The 17,196-nt window shown below is 46.6% G+C and overlaps 2 protein-coding genes across 2 annotated transcripts; one reads left to right on the plus strand and one right to left on the minus strand.

Annotated features, from left to right (window-relative positions):
* Nucleotides 1-6,300: 6,300 nt before the first annotated feature.
* Nucleotides 6,301-12,700, plus strand: aqp7 (aquaporin 7). The gene is made up of 6 exons (XM_034083426.2): nucleotides 6,301-6,646; nucleotides 9,692-9,818; nucleotides 9,904-10,041; nucleotides 10,161-10,279; nucleotides 10,407-10,624; nucleotides 11,325-12,700. Exons 1-6 carry the CDS (start codon nucleotides 6,509-6,511, stop codon nucleotides 11,521-11,523), a joined length of 939 nt encoding a protein of 312 aa, XP_033939317.1. The 5' UTR covers nucleotides 6,301-6,508; the 3' UTR covers nucleotides 11,524-12,700.
* tpgs2 (tubulin polyglutamylase complex subunit 2) lies at nucleotides 11,655-17,097 on the minus strand. Its single transcript, XM_034083197.2, has 7 exons — nucleotides 16,954-17,097; nucleotides 16,755-16,834; nucleotides 16,584-16,671; nucleotides 16,261-16,401; nucleotides 15,983-16,096; nucleotides 15,686-15,849; nucleotides 11,655-14,765 (listed from the first exon to the last, which is right to left on the minus strand). Exons 1-7 carry the CDS (start codon nucleotides 17,027-17,029, stop codon nucleotides 14,544-14,546), a joined length of 885 nt encoding a protein of 294 aa, XP_033939088.1. The 5' UTR covers nucleotides 17,030-17,097; the 3' UTR covers nucleotides 11,655-14,543.
* Nucleotides 17,098-17,196: the final 99 nt, after the last annotated feature.

A 17,196-nucleotide genomic window follows, 5' to 3' on the forward strand; every position in this document is an offset into this window, starting at 1 on the left:
TAGGGATGTTGGGATGAGGGGATGTAGGGATGAGGGATGTAGGGATGTTGGGATGAGGGATGTTGGGATGTAGGGATGTTGAGGGAGGGAAGAAGGGATGGGTGGATGTATCGCTCGGTGTGAGTCGGAAGGGGAACTGTATGGGTAGAAAGGGAGAGGGAGGGTGGGTTGAAAGGATGGAGACTGAGCAGTGGCCGGAAGTTTTGCCGGATATAAATAGGGGTGGTTGTGGTTCGAGGCGGAGTTTTAGGCGTGGCCATGCTCCTGAACCTATGTTAACATTTTAACCTCATTTCACTAGCAGGAACCACGCCACAACAAGGTGATGTTTGTAAGTTTATTGAAGTAACATGTGAATGATATGAGGGGGGTGAAGAGATGATCTGGGAGGACGAGCTGTGGTCCGTGCAGTGGGAGACTCAGAGTGGGGGTTCCGTCTCCGGCATGATTTGCGTGGGCTGATTACGGGCCCCCAAAAGAGTCTGATTAAAGCAGCTGACTTAAGCGTGTGCGTGTCTGAGATCATTAAGATTGTTGCGGATGTAAGCGTGATACGCTTGGGATGACGAGCGGCCGAGGGCCTGGATGGTTGTATACGGGATGCCCGGTCTAGCTGCTGTGGACGCTGCGCCAATGCGGGAGGAATGGCTCGAATAATATTCTGAGCATATCCCCAAAGTGAGCGACACGTTTGTGGAAGTGTTTCTGGAACCAGAACGTGTGGCCCTTTTCCCTGTTTCGGTGAGAAAGAGTGGGTGTTGAGGCGTTGCGTATGCATCGTATCTTGCGCTGAAGTATTTGGTTAGTGGCTCGTATGGCTGGGATACGAGTTCAGGTGGAAGATGTGGATGGTGATCCGTTTTATTCCGGAGTGTGAATATGAGAGTCGTTTGCCGTGGAGGGCTAACGGCTGCCGTTTCGTGCATCTGTCTGCCTGTAAGTAGTTTGACAAGAGGAAAGTGATGCGCTGTACTTTCTCTGAGGATAGAGAAGCCCGGAAAGACATTGAGTCCAGGGTGATGCCTAGAAACTCAATGGAGGTTGTGGCCCTGAGCCTAAGCATGCTAAGGCTGGGTGGGCAGGGGGCTCCGCATAATTGGCAAGGGAGGGATGCACGTGCTGCGAAGATGCTGCAGTCACGCTCGGAGTCTGGAGCACCCCGGTATGTTCCCTGGTTGATAATAAATAATAATAATCCTTTATCGCTTTATCAACGACTCTCAGCGCTTTACAAATACACTGCACGTACAGATCATACATACATGTAATGGTCATCTGATGCGGCCGGCGGCTTGGCTAGCGAAGTTTATTTTATTATTTGTATTATTTATTTATTTTTCTGAGAGAGAGACCGGAGCGTCTGCTCACGGCGAGAGTCGGAGTGAGAGAGACCGGAGCATCTGCTCACTGCGAGGGTCAGAGAGAGAGAGACCGGAGTGTCTGCTCGCTGCGAGGGTCAGAGAGGGAGAGACCGGAGCCTCTGCTCACTGCGAGGGTCAGAGAGAGAGACCGGAGCATCTGCTCACTGCGAGGGTCAGAGAGAGAGACCGGAGCGTCTACTCACTGCGAGGGTCAGAGAGAGAGACCGGAGCGTCTGCTCACTGCGAGGGTCAGAGAGAGAGACCGGAGCTTCTGCTCACTGCGAGGGTCAGAGAGAGAGAGACAGGAACGTCTACTCACTGCGAGGGTCAGAGCGAGAGAGACCGGAGCGTCTGCTCACTGCGAGGGTCAGAGAGAGAGAGAGACCGGAGCCTCTGCTCACTGCGAGGGTCGAGAGAGACCGGAGCCTCTGCTTACTGCGAGGGTCGAGAGAGACCGGAGCGTCTGCTCACTGCGAGGGTCAGAGAGAGAGACCGGAGCCTCTGCTCACTGCGAGGGTCGAGAGAGAGAGAGAGACCGGAGCCTCTGCTCACTGCGAGGGTCGAGAGAGAGAGACCGGAACGTCTACTCACTGCGAGGGTCGAGAGAGAGAGACCGGAGCGTCTGCTCACTGCGAGGGTCGAGAGAGAGACCGGAGCGTCTGCTCACTGCGAGGGTCGAGAGAGAGACCGGAGCCTCTGCTCACTGCGAGGGTCAGAGAGAGAGACCGGAGCCTCTGCTCACTGCGAGGGTCAGAGAGAGAGACCGGAGCCTCTGCTCACTGCGGGGGTCGAGAGAGAGAGACCGGAGCCTCTGCTCACTGCGAGGGTCGAGAGAGAGAGACCGGAACGTCTACTCACTGCGAGGGTCGAGAGAGGGAGAGACCGGAGCCTCTGCTCACTGCGAGGGTCGAGAGAGAGAGACCGGAGCCTCTGCTCACTGCGAGGGTCGAGAGAGAGAGACCGGAGCCTCTGCTCACTGCGAGGGTCGAGAGAGAGAGAGACCGGAGCCTCTGCTCACTGCGAGGGTCGAGAGAGAGAGACCGGAACGTCTACTCACTGCGAGGGTCGAGAGAGAGAGAGAGAGAGACCGGAGCCTCTGCTCACTGCGAGGGTCGAGAGAGAGACCGGAGCCTCTGCTCACTGCGAGGGTCGAGAGAGAGAGACCGGAGCCTCTGCTCACTTCGAGGGTCAGAGAGAGAGACCGGAGCCTCTGCTCACTGCGAGGGTCGAGAGAGCGAGACCGGAGCCTCTGCTCACTGCGAGGGTCGAGAGAGAGAGACCGGAGCCTCTGCTCACTGCGAGGGTCGAGAGAGAGAGACCGGAGCCTCTGCTCACTGCGAGGGTCGAGAGAGAGAGACCGGAGCCTCTGCTCACTGCGAGGGTCGAGAGAGAGAGACCGGAGCCTCTGCTCACTGCGAGGGTCGAGAGAGAGAGACCGGAGCCTCTGCTCACTGCGAGGGTCGAGAGAGAGAGACCGGAGCCTCTGCTCACTGCGAGGGTCGAGAGAGAGAGACCGGAGCCTCTGCTCACTGCGAGGGTCGAGAGAGAGAGACCGGAGCCTCTGCTCACTGCGAGGGTCGAGAGAGAGACCGGAGCGTTGGCTCACTGCGAGGGTCGAGAGAGAGAGAGACCGGAGCCTCTACTCACTGCGAGGGTCGAGAGAGAGAGAGACCGGAGCGTCTGCTCACTGCGAGGGTCGGAGAGAGAGACCGGAGCCTCTGCTCACTGCGAGGGTCGAGAGAGAGAGAGACCGGAGCCTCTGCTCACTGCGAGGGTCGAGAGAGAGACCGGAACGTCTACTCACTGCGAGGGTCGAGAGAGAGAGAGAGAGACCGGAGCCTCTGCTCACTGCGAGGGTCGAGAGAGAGACCGGAGCCTCTGCTCACTGCGAGGGTCGAGAGAGAGAGACCGGAGCCTCTGCTCACTTCGAGGGTCAGAGAGAGAGACCGGAGCCTCTGCTCACTGCGAGGGTCGAGAGAGAGAGACCGGAGCCTCTGCTCACTGCGAGGGTCGAGAGAGAGAGACCGGAGCCTCTGCTCACTGCGAGGGTCGAGAGAGAGAGACCGGAGCCTCTGCTCACTGCGAGGGTCGAGAGAGAGAGACCGGAGCCTCTGCTCACTGCGAGGGTCGAGAGAGAGAGACCGGAGCCTCTGCTCACTGCGAGGGTCGAGAGAGAGAGACCGGAGCCTCTGCTCACTGCGAGGGTCGAGAGAGAGAGACCGGAGCCTCTGCTCACTGCGAGGGTCGAGAGAGAGACCGGAGCGTTGGCTCACTGCGAGGGTCGAGAGAGAGAGAGACCGGAGCCTCTACTCACTGCGAGGGTCGAGAGAGAGAGAGACCGGAGCGTCTGCTCACTGCGAGGGTCGGAGAGAGAGACCGGAGCGTTGGCTCACTGCGAGGGTCGAGAGAGAGACCGGAGCCTCTACTCACTGCGAGGGTCGAGAGAGAGACCGGAGCCTCTACTCACTGCGAGGGTCGAGAGAGAGACCGGAGCCTCTACTCACTGCGAGGGTCGAGAGAGAGAGAGACCGGAGCGTCTGCTCACTGCGAGGGTCGGAGAGAGAGAGAGACCGGAACGTCTACTCACTGCGAGGGTCGAGAGAGAGAGACCGGAACCTCTGCTCACTGCGGGGGTCGAGAGAGAGAGACCGGAGCCTCTGCTCACTGCGAGGGTCGAGAGAGAGAGAGAGACCGGAACGTCTACTCACTGCGAGGGTCGAGAGAGAGAGACAGGAGCCTCTGCTCACTGCGGGGGGCGAGAGAGAGAGACCGGAGCCTCTGCTCACTGCGAGGGTCGAGAGAGAGAGAGACCGGAACGTCTACTCACTGCGAGGGTCGAGAGAGAGAGACCGGAGCCTCTGCTCACTGCGGGGGTCGAGAGAGAGACCGGAGCCTCTGCTCACTGCGGGGGTCGAGAGAGAGAGACCGGAGCCTCTGCTCACTGCGCGGGTCGAGAGAGAGAGAGACCGGAACGTCTACTCACTGCGAGGGTCGAGAGAGAGAGACAGGAGCCTCTGCTCACTGCGGGGGTCGAGAGAGAGAGAGACCGGAACGTCTACTCACTGCGAGGGTCGAGAGAGAGAGAGACCGGAACGTCTACTCACTGCGAGGGTCGAGAGAGAGAGAGACCGGAACGTCTACTCACTGCGAGGGTCGAGAGAGAGAGAGACCGGAACGTCTACTCACTGCGAGGGTCGAGAGAGAGAGAGACCGGAACGTCTACTCACTGCGAGGGTCGAGAGAGAGAGAGAGCGGAGCGTCTGCTCTCTGTGAGGGTCGAGAGAGAGAGACCGGAGCGTTTGCTCACTGCGAGGGTCGGAGAGAGAGAGCGGAGCGTCTGCTCTCTGTGAGGGTACGAGAGAGAGAGAGCGGAGCGTCTGCTCTCTGTGAGGGTACGAGAGAGAGAGAGCGGAGCGTCTGCTCTCTGCGAGGGTCAGAGAGAGGGAGACCGGAGCGTCTGCTCACTGGGTGAGGCGCTGTTGCTACGGGGTTAGCTGCTAGAGGAGGAAGGTAAGCGGAAGCTGGGTTGCTGTGGATTGCTGAAGGTAGGAAAGAAGAAGGGATGGAGGGATGAAGGGATGTATGTGCAAGGGGATTTTTGTGAAGCCTGTGAGCAGGTACAGAGGGCAATACGACCTGGCCCCCACCAGGGGGTACTGGTGAGTCGGGCTGTGTCCGTGGAGGAGGACGGCGGCCTGTGACGTCACGACCCGTGGTGCGCGCGCCGCACGGTGGTTGGCTCTGGAGCAGGAAGAGCTGTGTGTGTCGTTACTCTTGCCGTTGTGCTGCTGTAGGCTTTGTAGAGATTGAACAGTCTAGCCTTGTTGTCGTTTCGGCGAAAGTGGATGCCGTTTTCTCTCAGGAAACGTTGGAGTTGAGTGAATGTCCACCTCCGTAGTTCAGGCTCCGTTTCGGAGCGCGGCTCCGTCCGAGAGGCGTGTCGCGTGCGCCGCCGCGAGTGGCTGCTAATGAGGCAGGCTGCCGGTGGTGGGGAGATTGGAGCTGGCTGTGCCTGTTGTGGCCCCGGTTGTTTGCCCTCGCTGGCGGAGTAGACGAAGCCTGGGACCTGTCTGGAGTTGGAGGTGTCTCGTTGGGGGAGCTTGAGTGGGAGCTGTGGCGGCTGGTGTGTGGAACACTGATTGCCGAGCGCACGCGGCTCCGTTCGGATGCTTGGCTTAGATCCAACTGCTGAAACGTGGATGGCGGGTAGCCGATGTCGAAGAGATCTTCGTCTGACTCTGGTGAGTTGATCAGCAGTTCGGGATCCATGGTAAGTTGAATGTTCTGGTGGTAGAGTGTAGCTTGTTTGAAGCGCGGCGTGAATCACGGTCTGGCTGTCAGGCCTTGAAAGGATGGAGACGAGCAGTGGCCGGAAGTTTTGCCGGATATAAATAGGGGTGGTTGTGGTTCGAGGCGGAGTTTTAGGCGTGGCCATGCTCCTGAACCTATGTTAACATTTTAACCTCATATCTGAGTAGTTCTTCAATGCGCATCATTTATGCATTTAACATAATGCAATCAACAGACTGATTAACATTTCCAGGAGAACATCCTGTAACATGTAAGCATATATTTGCTATTGTAAAACCTACACATATTGCAGATAAACACTATCTGATAAAGCATTACAATTTAAAATAGCGGGAATAAAATAAAATATGTGGGAAGACCCTGATATATTTAACTTTAGATGTTGATATTTTTTAAAGCGTCTATTTCTTAGACAGTTATACAAGGTAGGAACGTTTTCTTCTTATTCAGCACAGCAATTTGTTCCATGACACCTGGCCTATTGATTGGAGTGATCCTGGAAAAATGCAAAGCTATTGGGGGGATGGGTCATACAGTGTGTGTTTAAACCTATCCAAGAGGAGGGGGTTGGGTTAAGGCTATAAAAGGGTACAGATCCTAATGGGTATGTGTGACAGATAGAGGGAGACAGACACAAAGAAAGACCGAGTAAAAAGGAAGAGGCTAGAGAGGGAGGAGTGCAACAGAAAGAGAGAGTCTTTTTTTTTTGGAGTACGGTGTGACACTGGAGGAGGAACCACATATATTCTTCAAGGGAGCCTGAACTTTATTCTTGCCAAATAAGAAAACTCTTACAAACCAAAAACAGGAAAATAAGGAAAGAAGAAGAAGAAATAATGAAGGATTTGGAGCAGGCATTAGAACTGGGGGACTCTCAGCAGAAAAGATTCAATGCAACTCAACCCAAAGTTTGGCTAAGGAATGAATGTGTTCGTGTTGGACTTGCTGAAACCCTATGCACATATGTCATGATGGTAAGAAAGGCTTGTTTCAATAATGTGTGATTTTAACCTTTAACATCCATCATTCTGCTGCCACTTATATGAGCTCTTCTTTCTGTTTTGTATGTTTATCTGTAACAGCCATGTCCCATTAATAAGTCATGCTCTTGTCCCTGATAAAACAAACCCCCCTCTCACACACACAAAGGCACATTCTAGTCACATGGGGGGGTCCTGGGTTGGGGATTGGTGGGTTAATGTGGGTGAATCTGGAAATGTTACCAGAGGAATGGTCAGGCAGTGGGTGGGTGCAAAAGTCACATTACGTTTAGTAGCAAATCAAGCCTATACTTAGAACACAGCCAGGCTTTACTTGGAAAAACTGAAGTCACTCTCACCCTAAGTACACGTGACTTTCGGAGAAGGAACCACATGTTTCCTGTTTCCCCTGAATGTTTTTCAGAGTCAGCTTTAATTTCACATGCACCACAGTAGCTTTCAGTTTAAAAAGTAAATGAAATAATTCAGTTTAGTTACAAAACACTCATTGTTTTCTTACATTCCGGACAACCTGGCCGAAATGCTGCATTATTGGCACTTATTGATTAAGTATTGTTACGTCCCCAGCTGGCTTAGGGTAAAATGGAAGCAACACGAAACCAGGTGTTCTTGGTAAGAGGTTGATTTTAATAATGGTTTTATCGAGATCATTGATAGACATGCACCCCTGCGTAAATTTAGAGTAAAGGGACGAGACAATCCTTGGTTTTCTGCTGAGCTGTCCAGTCTTCTTCATGAGAAACAAGGCCTGGGCAAAGGCTAGGCAATCAGGCTCAGAGATAGAGTGGCTGCGTTTTAGGCAGCTAAGGAATAGCTTCACTTCAAATGTCAAAAGTGCAAAGTCGAAGTACTATTTGTCAGTTACCACAGAAAATCTAAATAATCCTAGGAAATTTTGGAAAGCAATAAAATCGATATCCACCGGTGAGATCCGTAATGAGCTACCTCCGTGCCTCACCACAGCGTCTGGCTCTATATCGGACAGGGCCACTATGCTAAATTGCTTTAATGAGCATTTTGTGTCCTGCGGTTCTATGTTTGATTCTGTGACTAACTCTGCTTCTGTGAACACTACAGTCTGTGACTCTGAACAACGTGGTCTGGAAAACCCTTTCAGTTTCACTCCTTTTACTGTCAATGTTGTTCATGAAGCCTTATCTAAGCTAGATCCTAGGAAACCGGCTGGCCCGGACAACTTGGAACCTTTCTTTTTAAAGATAGCTGCAGATTTTATTGCTCTTCCTCTTACTACTCTTTTAACCTCTCCCTCAGCACAAATACAATTCCAAAAGTATGGAAGTCTGCTTATGTCTTGCCTTTACTGAAAGGAGGGGAGGCAACTATTTTAAATAACTATAGGCCAATCTCTAAATTGTCAGTTCTGGCTAAGGTGCTCGAACGACTTGTGAGTGAACAGGTAAAGGAGTTTTTATGTAACAATGACATCCTGTCTAAACACCAGTCAGGCTTCAGAAAGCAGCACAGCACCATCACTGCCACAATGGAAGTGGTGAATGATGTGGCGAGTATTTTAGATAAAAAGCAGAGTTGTGCAGCTCTGTTTATTGACCTTTCCAAAGCGTTTGACACCGTTGATCATCGCATTTTAAAGCAGAGGCTACTCAGTATTGGCATATCCAGCCATGCAGTGGGTGGTTTGTGAACTACCTCTCTGAAAGGTCCCAATGTGTTCATTTTGATGGACTGTCTTCTGAGTGGTTAAACATTTCTAATGGTGTACCACAAGGTTCTGTTTTAGGACCACTTTTATTCTCCATATATATTAACAGCGTAGGTGATAATGTGGATGAAGCTACTTTACATTTTTATGCAGATGATACCGTGATGTACTGTGCAGGTCCCTCCATTAAAGAGGCTGGTGTTAAATTACAGGCTGTTTTTAACACTATTCAGACTCAGCTCTCTGAATTAAAGCTTCTTTTAAATGTGGATAAAACCAAGGTAATGCTCTTTTCAAAAGCAAAAAAGACACCAGAGCCTGTTTTTGATATTGTAACTACGCAAGGAACAAAACTTGAAGTTGTTGCCCGTTACAAATACCTTGGTATCTGGCTTGATGATTGTCTGACTTTTAAACTTCAGGTCACTAATCTGCTTAAAAAAGAAATGGAGGGTTCGGCTAAGTTTCTTTTTCAGAAACAAGTCCTGTTTCTCATTTGAAGCCAGGAAAAGGCTAGTCACTGTGACCTTTTTACCGGTACTGGACTATGGTGATTTGATCTATATGAATGCACCTGCCCATTGCCTGGAAAAGTTAGATGCAGCCTATCACAGTGCTCTGAGATTTGTTACTAACTGTAAAGCACTTACTCATCACTGTACCCTGTATGCCAAGGCAGGTCTGCCTTCACTTACTGTACGGAGGCTCAGTCATTGGTACATGTTCATTTATAAAGCCATGTTGGGTAAACTACCTTTTTATATCTGCTCTCTGATCTCTCGACGAATTGAAAGTACGTATTGCCTGAGATCTCATGATGTTGTTTTATTAAATGTGCCAAGTGCTAGGACTGTCTTAGGGAAGAAAGCTTTTAGTTGTGCAGCTCCACTAAATTGGAACAGTCTGCAAACCTGTTTAAAACTGAGCACTTTGGTTCCCCTGCATCACTTTAAAACTCGGCTGGGTGACATGCTGTTTGATACTCATGGTACCTGTCACTGTAAATAGAGTTTTGTAAACTGTACATTATGTTGTATGTCATCCTTATTGTTGTTCTGTTGTTTTTATGTTACATGTGTAACTAATGTCCTGCAGGTCACCCTTGAAAAAGAGATCTTTTGAGACCTACCTTATAATTCGGAAGGACTAAAAGACTCGAAGGAAATCTCTACACACAATACACATAACGACTAGGGTCGTAACAGTATCCATCGTGTTTTGTTACATTTCAAATCCAGTTTGCTGGTTTGCTTTCTGGAAGCTTCCCCCTAACCCTGCTGTTCTTTCTGTGTCTTCTGTGGCTTTGCCTGTGCTTGACCCCTTCTCTCTGTGTGCAGGTGTTTGGTCTGGGGTCTGTGGCCCAGGTAGTGACGGGGCAGGGAGCGTTTGGAGAGTACCTCAGCATCAACCTGGGCTTTGGACTGGGTGTTGCTATGGGGGTTCATGTTGGAGGGAAAGTCTCAGGTATGAGGAGTGACCTTTGTAAACAGTTATATATATATTAAGAACTATTAAAAAATGTCACAACTCATCATCTGTACTCCATCAGGGGCTCACATGAATGCAGCAGTGTCATTCACAATGTGTATGTTCGGCCGGCTCGGATGGAAGATGCTGCCTCTGTATATTTGTGCACAATTATTTGGGTCATTTCTGGCAGCAGGGACCATATATGGCGTCTATTACGGTTAGTACACACTGCATGTTTGTTTATTCACTTCTCCTTCTCCATATATCATAGCTATTCAATTGTTTTAGTACAACATTTAAGGGTATCTGTCTTATTTATATTGTTTCCATATGCAGATGCCATACATGAATATTGTGGAGGAAACCTGACTGTAACCGGGGAACTGGCCACAGCCGGTATCTTTGCCACTTACCCCGCACCATACCTCTCCTTGATGGGGGGATTCATTGATCAGGTAGCCATGAAATTGAATTAGAGGATTACAGCTTTATTACAATCATTCTGTGCTCAAAATGTGTTCTTGTTGTATTGTTCTCTATACACAGCAATGTATGTTAAGCTTCTTTTTTTGTTTATGCCAGGTGTTGGGCACAGCCTTGCTTCTGCTTTGCTTGATGGCGTTGTCCGACCAGAGGAACAAACCGGCAGCAGCGGGCACGGAGCCCATCACAGTTGGTCTGCTGGTGCTGCTCATCGGCATCTCTATGGGAAGAAACAGCGGATATGCTATCAACCCCACCAGAGACATCGCACCCAGGCTCTTCACTGCCGTAGCAGGCTGGGGGATGGACGTGTTCAGGTACATACATGATATTTTGGCTTCTGGGGACATTTCTGTATGTCACTTTGGGTTCATTTGAGGGCAAAACATCTCTGTTAATAGTTATTCTGTTCTGAGCAGAGTTGATTGTTCATACATAGAGGGCACTACTGCTAGTGGTTTCAAACAATGCAAGTGGAAAACATATTAGTTAACAATTTACTTGGTTGTCTGTACGCATAATTTTGGGAGTATTTGTAACTCTTTAACAACTTGTATTTTGAGATTTACAATTCAACTGTTTCCCCTTGTTCATGGATGATTAACAGCTTGTTTATATAAAAATAAATAACTCATGATGATAGATAGTACATATACTTGAACAAGTTTCTCAATCTATGCTATACAACTTGTCATAGTTTTAGGGGAGGCTCAGTGAATGGAAATGAAGACATTACATTAGTTATCAACAGACCAATACATTATAGAGCCTAAATGAGTGTTATTAAATAGTTCAGAGTTACAGTAGTTTTGGATATTTTTCAGCTTTCTTCACACTTTTCCCAAAATCTTTTTTCAAGTATTTGATGTAAGGTAACAAAAATGGGAGTTGAAACTCATTACTGATTATACAGGCAGAATATCCTAATATTGTGACCAAATATTTATGCAAAAAAAAGTTTTGTATTCATCCTGTACTTTTCTAATAGTTGACTGTTATGTGTTTGTATCTGTGCAGGGCTGGAAATGGTTGGTGGTGGGTGCCACTGGTTGCGCCCCCGATTGGAGGAGTACTGGGTGCAGGACTGTACAAGGTGTTGGCGGAAATGCAGCACCCCCACGTCTCTGAGCCGGGTGATGGGCTGATGGAGGAGTTTGATGAGGAGCCTGCCTCCCTGAAGAAACAGAAGATAATCTGTGCCAATGTATGTGTCTGACACCCTCAACTGTGATGTGTGTGTGTAGCATTCCATGATGGCTAAGGGTTAAAGTAATAGACCTAAAAACAAATAAAGATGGAGGACATTAGGACTTTTACAACAAGAAAGAATGGCTCAAAACATCAAGCTATTTTAAAAAGGTTTATTTATGTGATTCATTTCACCACCAACCTTAGTTACTTGAATGCAGTTTCTGAACTTGTCAGACAGCAACATATATAGAACACTGTGAGGCTGACATCTTGCACTTATTTCTCCAATCCGCACTAGTTCAGCTACTTAGACGAACGTTGAAATCTAATAGCAATTTTAATGCATAGAAGATGAAAAAACACACTTATACTTGTTTTTTTATTGAGGTAATAGCAGCTTGTAATACATTGGAAGACACCTTTAATATCTTTCATTATAACAATCAACAGGAGAAGATTAACATGAGCTTGGGCACTACATGTGAAGCAAAGTAAAAAGCATTCTATCCAAACATGTATCTTTAGAAAAATAAAATATGAACAGTAGGAGTTTGCTCCTCACAGCTTGAAATGGCAGCAGCACAAGCAAAGATAAAACACACATTAATCTTTCCAAAAAATCCAGTGCACAGCAGCGTGAAGCTCAAAAGTAAGATTAGATTAGGTAATGTGTTTTGATTAACTTTGTAGGAGTTCCAAAGTACTTGAACAAAAAACAAATTAATCCTGGATGTCTAATAAGTCTGCCACGGCAACAAGAGCACTAAAGCTAGCACATTATTTTCCTTAAATGCTGGAATTAAACCGCATCACTGTCAGAGCAGATGTCATTATTAGATAGAAAACTCATAGGACTAAACTATTTAGAGTTTGTAACTAGAGCTATGACTTTAGTCATACAAGCACTTACTGCCCAACTGAAAAAGTATTATTTGTATTCATCCTGTTTTTTATTGACCAATTTTAAACTTATTTTAAATGTGTTTATATGATATATTGTATGTGATTGTTGTAAGAGACATTTGAAATGTAAATATATACAATGATAAATACAGATTTATTTATTCTGATTACTTAAGTATTAAAGAGTCTCTATTAGTGACAGCACTCAAAACATGTCAGAATTATTTGTCGGCAGCACTTGATTAGATTTTTTACAATGGCTGTTTTTACTTACAGTGGGGCAAAAAAGTATTTAGTCAGCCACCAATTGTGCAAGTTCTCCCACTTAAAAAGATAAGAGAGGCCTGTAATGTTCATCCTAGGTACACTTCAACTATGAGAGACAGAATGGGGGGAAAGAATCCAGGAAATCATATTGTAGGATTTTTAATGAATTGGTCAATTCCTCTGTAAAATAAGTATTTGGTCACCTACAAACAAACAAGATTTCTGGCTCTCACAGACCTGTAACTTCTTCTTTAAGAGCCTCCTCTGTCCTCCACTCGTTAACTGTATTAATGGCACTTGTTTGAACTCGTTATCAGTATAAAAAACACCTGTCCACAACCTCAAACAGTCACACTCCAAACTCCACTATGGCCAAGACCAAAGAGCTGTCAAAGGACACCAGAAACAAAAATGTAGACCTGCACCAGGCTGGGAAGACTGAATCTGCAATAGGTAAGCAGCTTGGTGTGAAGAAATCAACTGTGGGAGCAATTATTAGAAAATGGAAGACCTACAAGACCACTGATAATCTCCCTCGATCTGGGGCTCCACGCAAGATCTCACCCCGTGGGGTCAAAATGATCACAAGAACGGTGAGCAAAAATCCCAGAACCACACGGGGGGACCCAGTCAATGACCTGCAGAGAGCTGGGACCAAAGTAACAAAGGCTACCATCAGTAACACACTACGCCGCCAGGGACTCAAATCCTGCAGTGCCAGACCTGTCCCCCTGCTTAAGCCAGTACATGTCCAGGTCCCTCTGAAGTTTGCTAGAGAGCATTTAGATGATCCAGAAGAGGATTGGGAGAATGTCATATGGTCAGATGAAACCAAAATATAACATTTTGGTAAAAACTCAACTAGACGTGTTTGGAGGAGAAAGAATGCTGAGTTGCATCCAAAGAACACCATACCTACTGTGAAACATGGGGGTGGAAACATCCTGCTTTGGGGCTGTTTTTCTGCAAAGGGACCAGGACGACTGATCCGTGTAAAGGAAAGAATGAATGACCCAAGTATCGTGAGATTTTGAGTGACAACCTCCTTCCATCAGCAAGGGCATTGAAGATGAAACGTGGCTGCGTTTTTCAGCATGACAATGATCCCAAACACACCGCCCGGGCAACGAAGGAGTGGCTTCGTAAGAAGCATTTCAAGGTCCTGGCGTGGCCTAGCCAGTCTCCAGATCTCAACCCCATAGAAAATCTTTGGAGGGAGTTGAAAGTCCGTGTTGCCCAGCGACAGCCCCAAAACATCACTGCTCTAGAGGAGATCTGCATGGAGGAATGGGCCAAAATACCAGCAACAGTGTGTGAAAACCTTGTGAAGACTTACAGAAAACGTTTGACCTCTGTCATTGCCAACAAAGGCTATATAACAAAGTATTGAGATGAACTTTTGTTATTGACCAAATACTTATTTTCCACCATAATTTGCATATAAATTCTTTAAAAATCAGATTTTTTTTTTCTCATTTTGTCTCTCATAGTTGAAGTATACCTAGGATGAAAATTACAGGCCTCATCTTTTTAAGTGGGAGAACTTGCACAATTGGTGGCTGACTAAATACTTTTTTGCCCCACTGTATGTTTACCAATAGGTGTTAGGTGTTTGACACAGGAGTGAAACCTGTATCAAATGTGGCTTTCCTGAATGAATGTATTGGTGAGAAATGCAACAACTGTGCTTAAGAAAAACTCTTCTTATGTATCCATTCAGACGTGCACCAGTCCAGACTTGCTTTTGGACAAAATGCTCTCATTGAGCATAGTGAAGCTAACCAAACCCGACCCTTGAAGGACTTGCGAGCTGCTCCACTAACCCATGTTAGACGGAAAAGCTGGTTGAAAGGTTTTCCTCTTATGGAAAAATGCTCACCGCTTTCCCCCACTGTGGTGTCTCACTGCACTACTTTGGCTCTTTGCTGTGCTCCCTAGGCTGCATGGTGTCGACTGCTTCTTCTTTAAGACAGGTACCTTGGCTTTTCCTTTGAAGGCCTTTGTAGGATCCAGCTTGTTGAGGTGGGAATCTCCTGCAGGATCCGCAAAGTTGAGCTCACTGCTGAAAGTCAGAGGCTGGTACAGTGATGCCCACTGCTGCAGAGGGAACAGGAGGTAGATTGTTTACATGCTGTTCATAGTTATGTAGACTAAATCATAAAATAACCTGTGCAATGTGGTTTTAGAACTGAGCACAACAGTAGGCATACTACAAGGAGATGGCAAAAGCTCCATCACTTTCTTAGAACATTTTTCCTGCTCTGTAATTTGCATTCGCTGAAACATTTGGCCTTCAGTGAACAGAAATAAATGTTTATATTTCTGATGAATAGGGTTAAAAACTGTTAGGCCTTGTGTAAGTGTCTAGATACTTTAAGTATTATGTCTTAATGTGTTAAATGAGACAACTGTGAATGAAACTGAATAAATAAAATTGATTTTATTACACATGCAATGACTTCAAGTGTGTGTGTTTTTTTTTTTAAATTAGGGATGAGCTCATGCTATAATCAGTCATGCTATCTGATCAATACTGGCATAGAAAATAAAATAAAATTATCATATTTCAGGGGAAAAGAAGAATAAGATACTCCAAAGTGATCCTTTACAGTTGACCTAAATATAAACAACTATCATTAAGGTATAGTCTACATTAAGTGTTGAGTTGTATATAGTTATTAAAAGTTTAAATTAATAAAGTAGCTAAATTGAGTCATGTTGTGGCTGTATTTCTTCTTTTAGGGAAGTCAAATCTGTCTTTCACAGGATGAGCCTGATGTTTTGTAGATAGCTATGTAAAGCATAGTGCATCCGTAAAAATTTATTATTAACAGCTTAGTATTTCAATAGAGGGAAAAAGATGGCATTGAAATTGGTTGAGGTAGAGTTTATGAGATGAAAAAAGAATACCACTTTCAAAGTTATCCCTATTAATAATACAAAATGTATAACTCAGGTGAGTTTTGCAAACGTCATTTAAACCACAACACTTTATCATAGAAAGAGGGATTAGACACCTTGGCCTGGGGGCTGGGGCCGTACGGGGTGAAGGCATACTGCCACTCAGGTAGACCCAGGTGGGTGATCATCAGTCGGTAGTAGGAGGTGAAGGTTGCCGTCAGTAAATGCCAACACAGCGAGCGATCAAGGAACCAAATTTCACTTTGCTGGGCTACCACACCTGAGAAAAGTCAAAGAACAACACATACATTATGCTGCATTTATTGTAACATATTATAGATTGATCATTGTTTTTAAAATAGTATCATTGTTGTTCGGAGAAATCCTAAAAAGTTGAAAGTTTGTGAGATCACCTGTAGTGCAGTTTTTGTAGACGAGACACACTTTCCCATTCACACCGCAGGAGTGCAGCTTGAAGATGCGGCTCCGGGAATCAAAGTGGGGTGCAGCGGGAGCACGACCCCTCCCTGGCACACAAAACATTAATGAGTCTGGAATAAATATTAACTTTGCAATCAACATTTCATTCATTAGATTGCTTTCTGCACAACTGAGCACACAAACAGACTTAATCAAAGTTGACAGGCTGTAATTGTTGAGTTGAGCCCACATGAGGCTCTGACAGGTTTACCACTTTCTGCGCCGTCCTCCTCCCAGTCCAGGTCTGCCAGCGAGGGGGCATTGGGCAGAGAGAATAATGATACTGGTTGGAGGAGTGGGCACAGGGTGGACACACTGTTTATCATCATGCATCCCAGGGGAACACACTCATCTGGAAGGCAAACACATACACACAGTTAGGATTGTATCACAGAGCTGTCATTTCTTCACAAAAGGCATTGGTGGAAAAAAAATCTATTTTCCATTGACCTTTATCATGTTGTCTTAATAGTAGCCTTTCATTAAAATATATTAAGACTTCTATGAGACGGACAAACTAATGATGACACCTACTGTCTAATTTAACACTCCAGGTAAGCGTGAATCCATCAGTTGTCAGATAGAAATCTCGCAGGTCCTCTGGCAAAATACAAGTGTTTTTCTGAGGAAAAAATAGAGCATGGTAATATGATAACAATGTATGACAGAACAAATGTATTTGTCATAAATTGCTCCATCTTTCACCTGTTCCCATGACAGGAGGCTCCTCTTCTCTGCAGGCTCCTTCTCAACAAAACGCACATCGACCACACCTGGCATGTTCTCTGTCAAAATAGGGACATATTCATAACATGTATTAGTTAACTGCCCCATCTGTTTGCTAGCTAACAAGACCATTAACGTTACTAGCTAGTTTCATAGCAAAAATCACAATGATACACACCGAGTATTCGAGTAATGCCAAGCGTCAGTCTCTCAGCAACACCTTTAAAGGTTAAGCTTTCTTTAGTCTCTTCCATTTGGTATTCACAAATGTGCACCAAACAGAGCAAGCATCCTTTGCAGCGATCTGTCCTGTATCGTTCACCTCTCAGCTGACAACACAGGAAGCGACAGATGCAGCTTTGACGCAGTACTGACACATGTTTAAGCCAATAGAAACCGGTCTTTGTTACAGGTTAGCCAA

This window comes from Pseudochaenichthys georgianus, chromosome 5 (genome assembly GCF_902827115.2).
Source record: "Pseudochaenichthys georgianus chromosome 5, fPseGeo1.2, whole genome shotgun sequence".
NCBI lineage: Eukaryota > Metazoa > Chordata > Actinopteri > Perciformes > Channichthyidae > Pseudochaenichthys > Pseudochaenichthys georgianus.

What these genes read in the sequence shown, in the direction of transcription:
- aqp7 (XM_034083426.2), top strand. Translation starts at nt 6,509, where the DNA reads ATGAAGGATTTGGAGCAGGCATTAGAACTGGGGGACTCTCAGCAGAAA. An exon ending in TGTTGGAGGGAAAGTCTCAG is followed by an intron (nt 9,819 to 9,903) that starts GTATGAGGAGTG and finishes GTACTCCATCAG; the next exon opens with GGGCTCACATGAATGCAGCA. An exon ending in TGGGGGATGGACGTGTTCAG is followed by an intron (nt 10,625 to 11,324) that starts GTACATACATGA and finishes GTATCTGTGCAG; the next exon opens with GGCTGGAAATGGTTGGTGGT.
- tpgs2 (XM_034083197.2), bottom strand. Translation starts at nt 17,029, where the DNA reads ATGGAAGAGACTAAAGAAAGCTTAACCTTTAAAGGTGTTGCTGAGAGA. An exon ending in GGAGGACGGCGCAGAAAGTG is followed by an intron (nt 16,097 to 16,260) that starts GTAAACCTGTCA and finishes TTTGTGTGCCAG; the next exon opens with GGAGGGGTCGTGCTCCCGCT. An exon ending in CTACAAAAACTGCACTACAG is followed by an intron (nt 15,850 to 15,982) that starts GTGATCTCACAA and finishes GACTTTTCTCAG; the next exon opens with GTGTGGTAGCCCAGCAAAGT.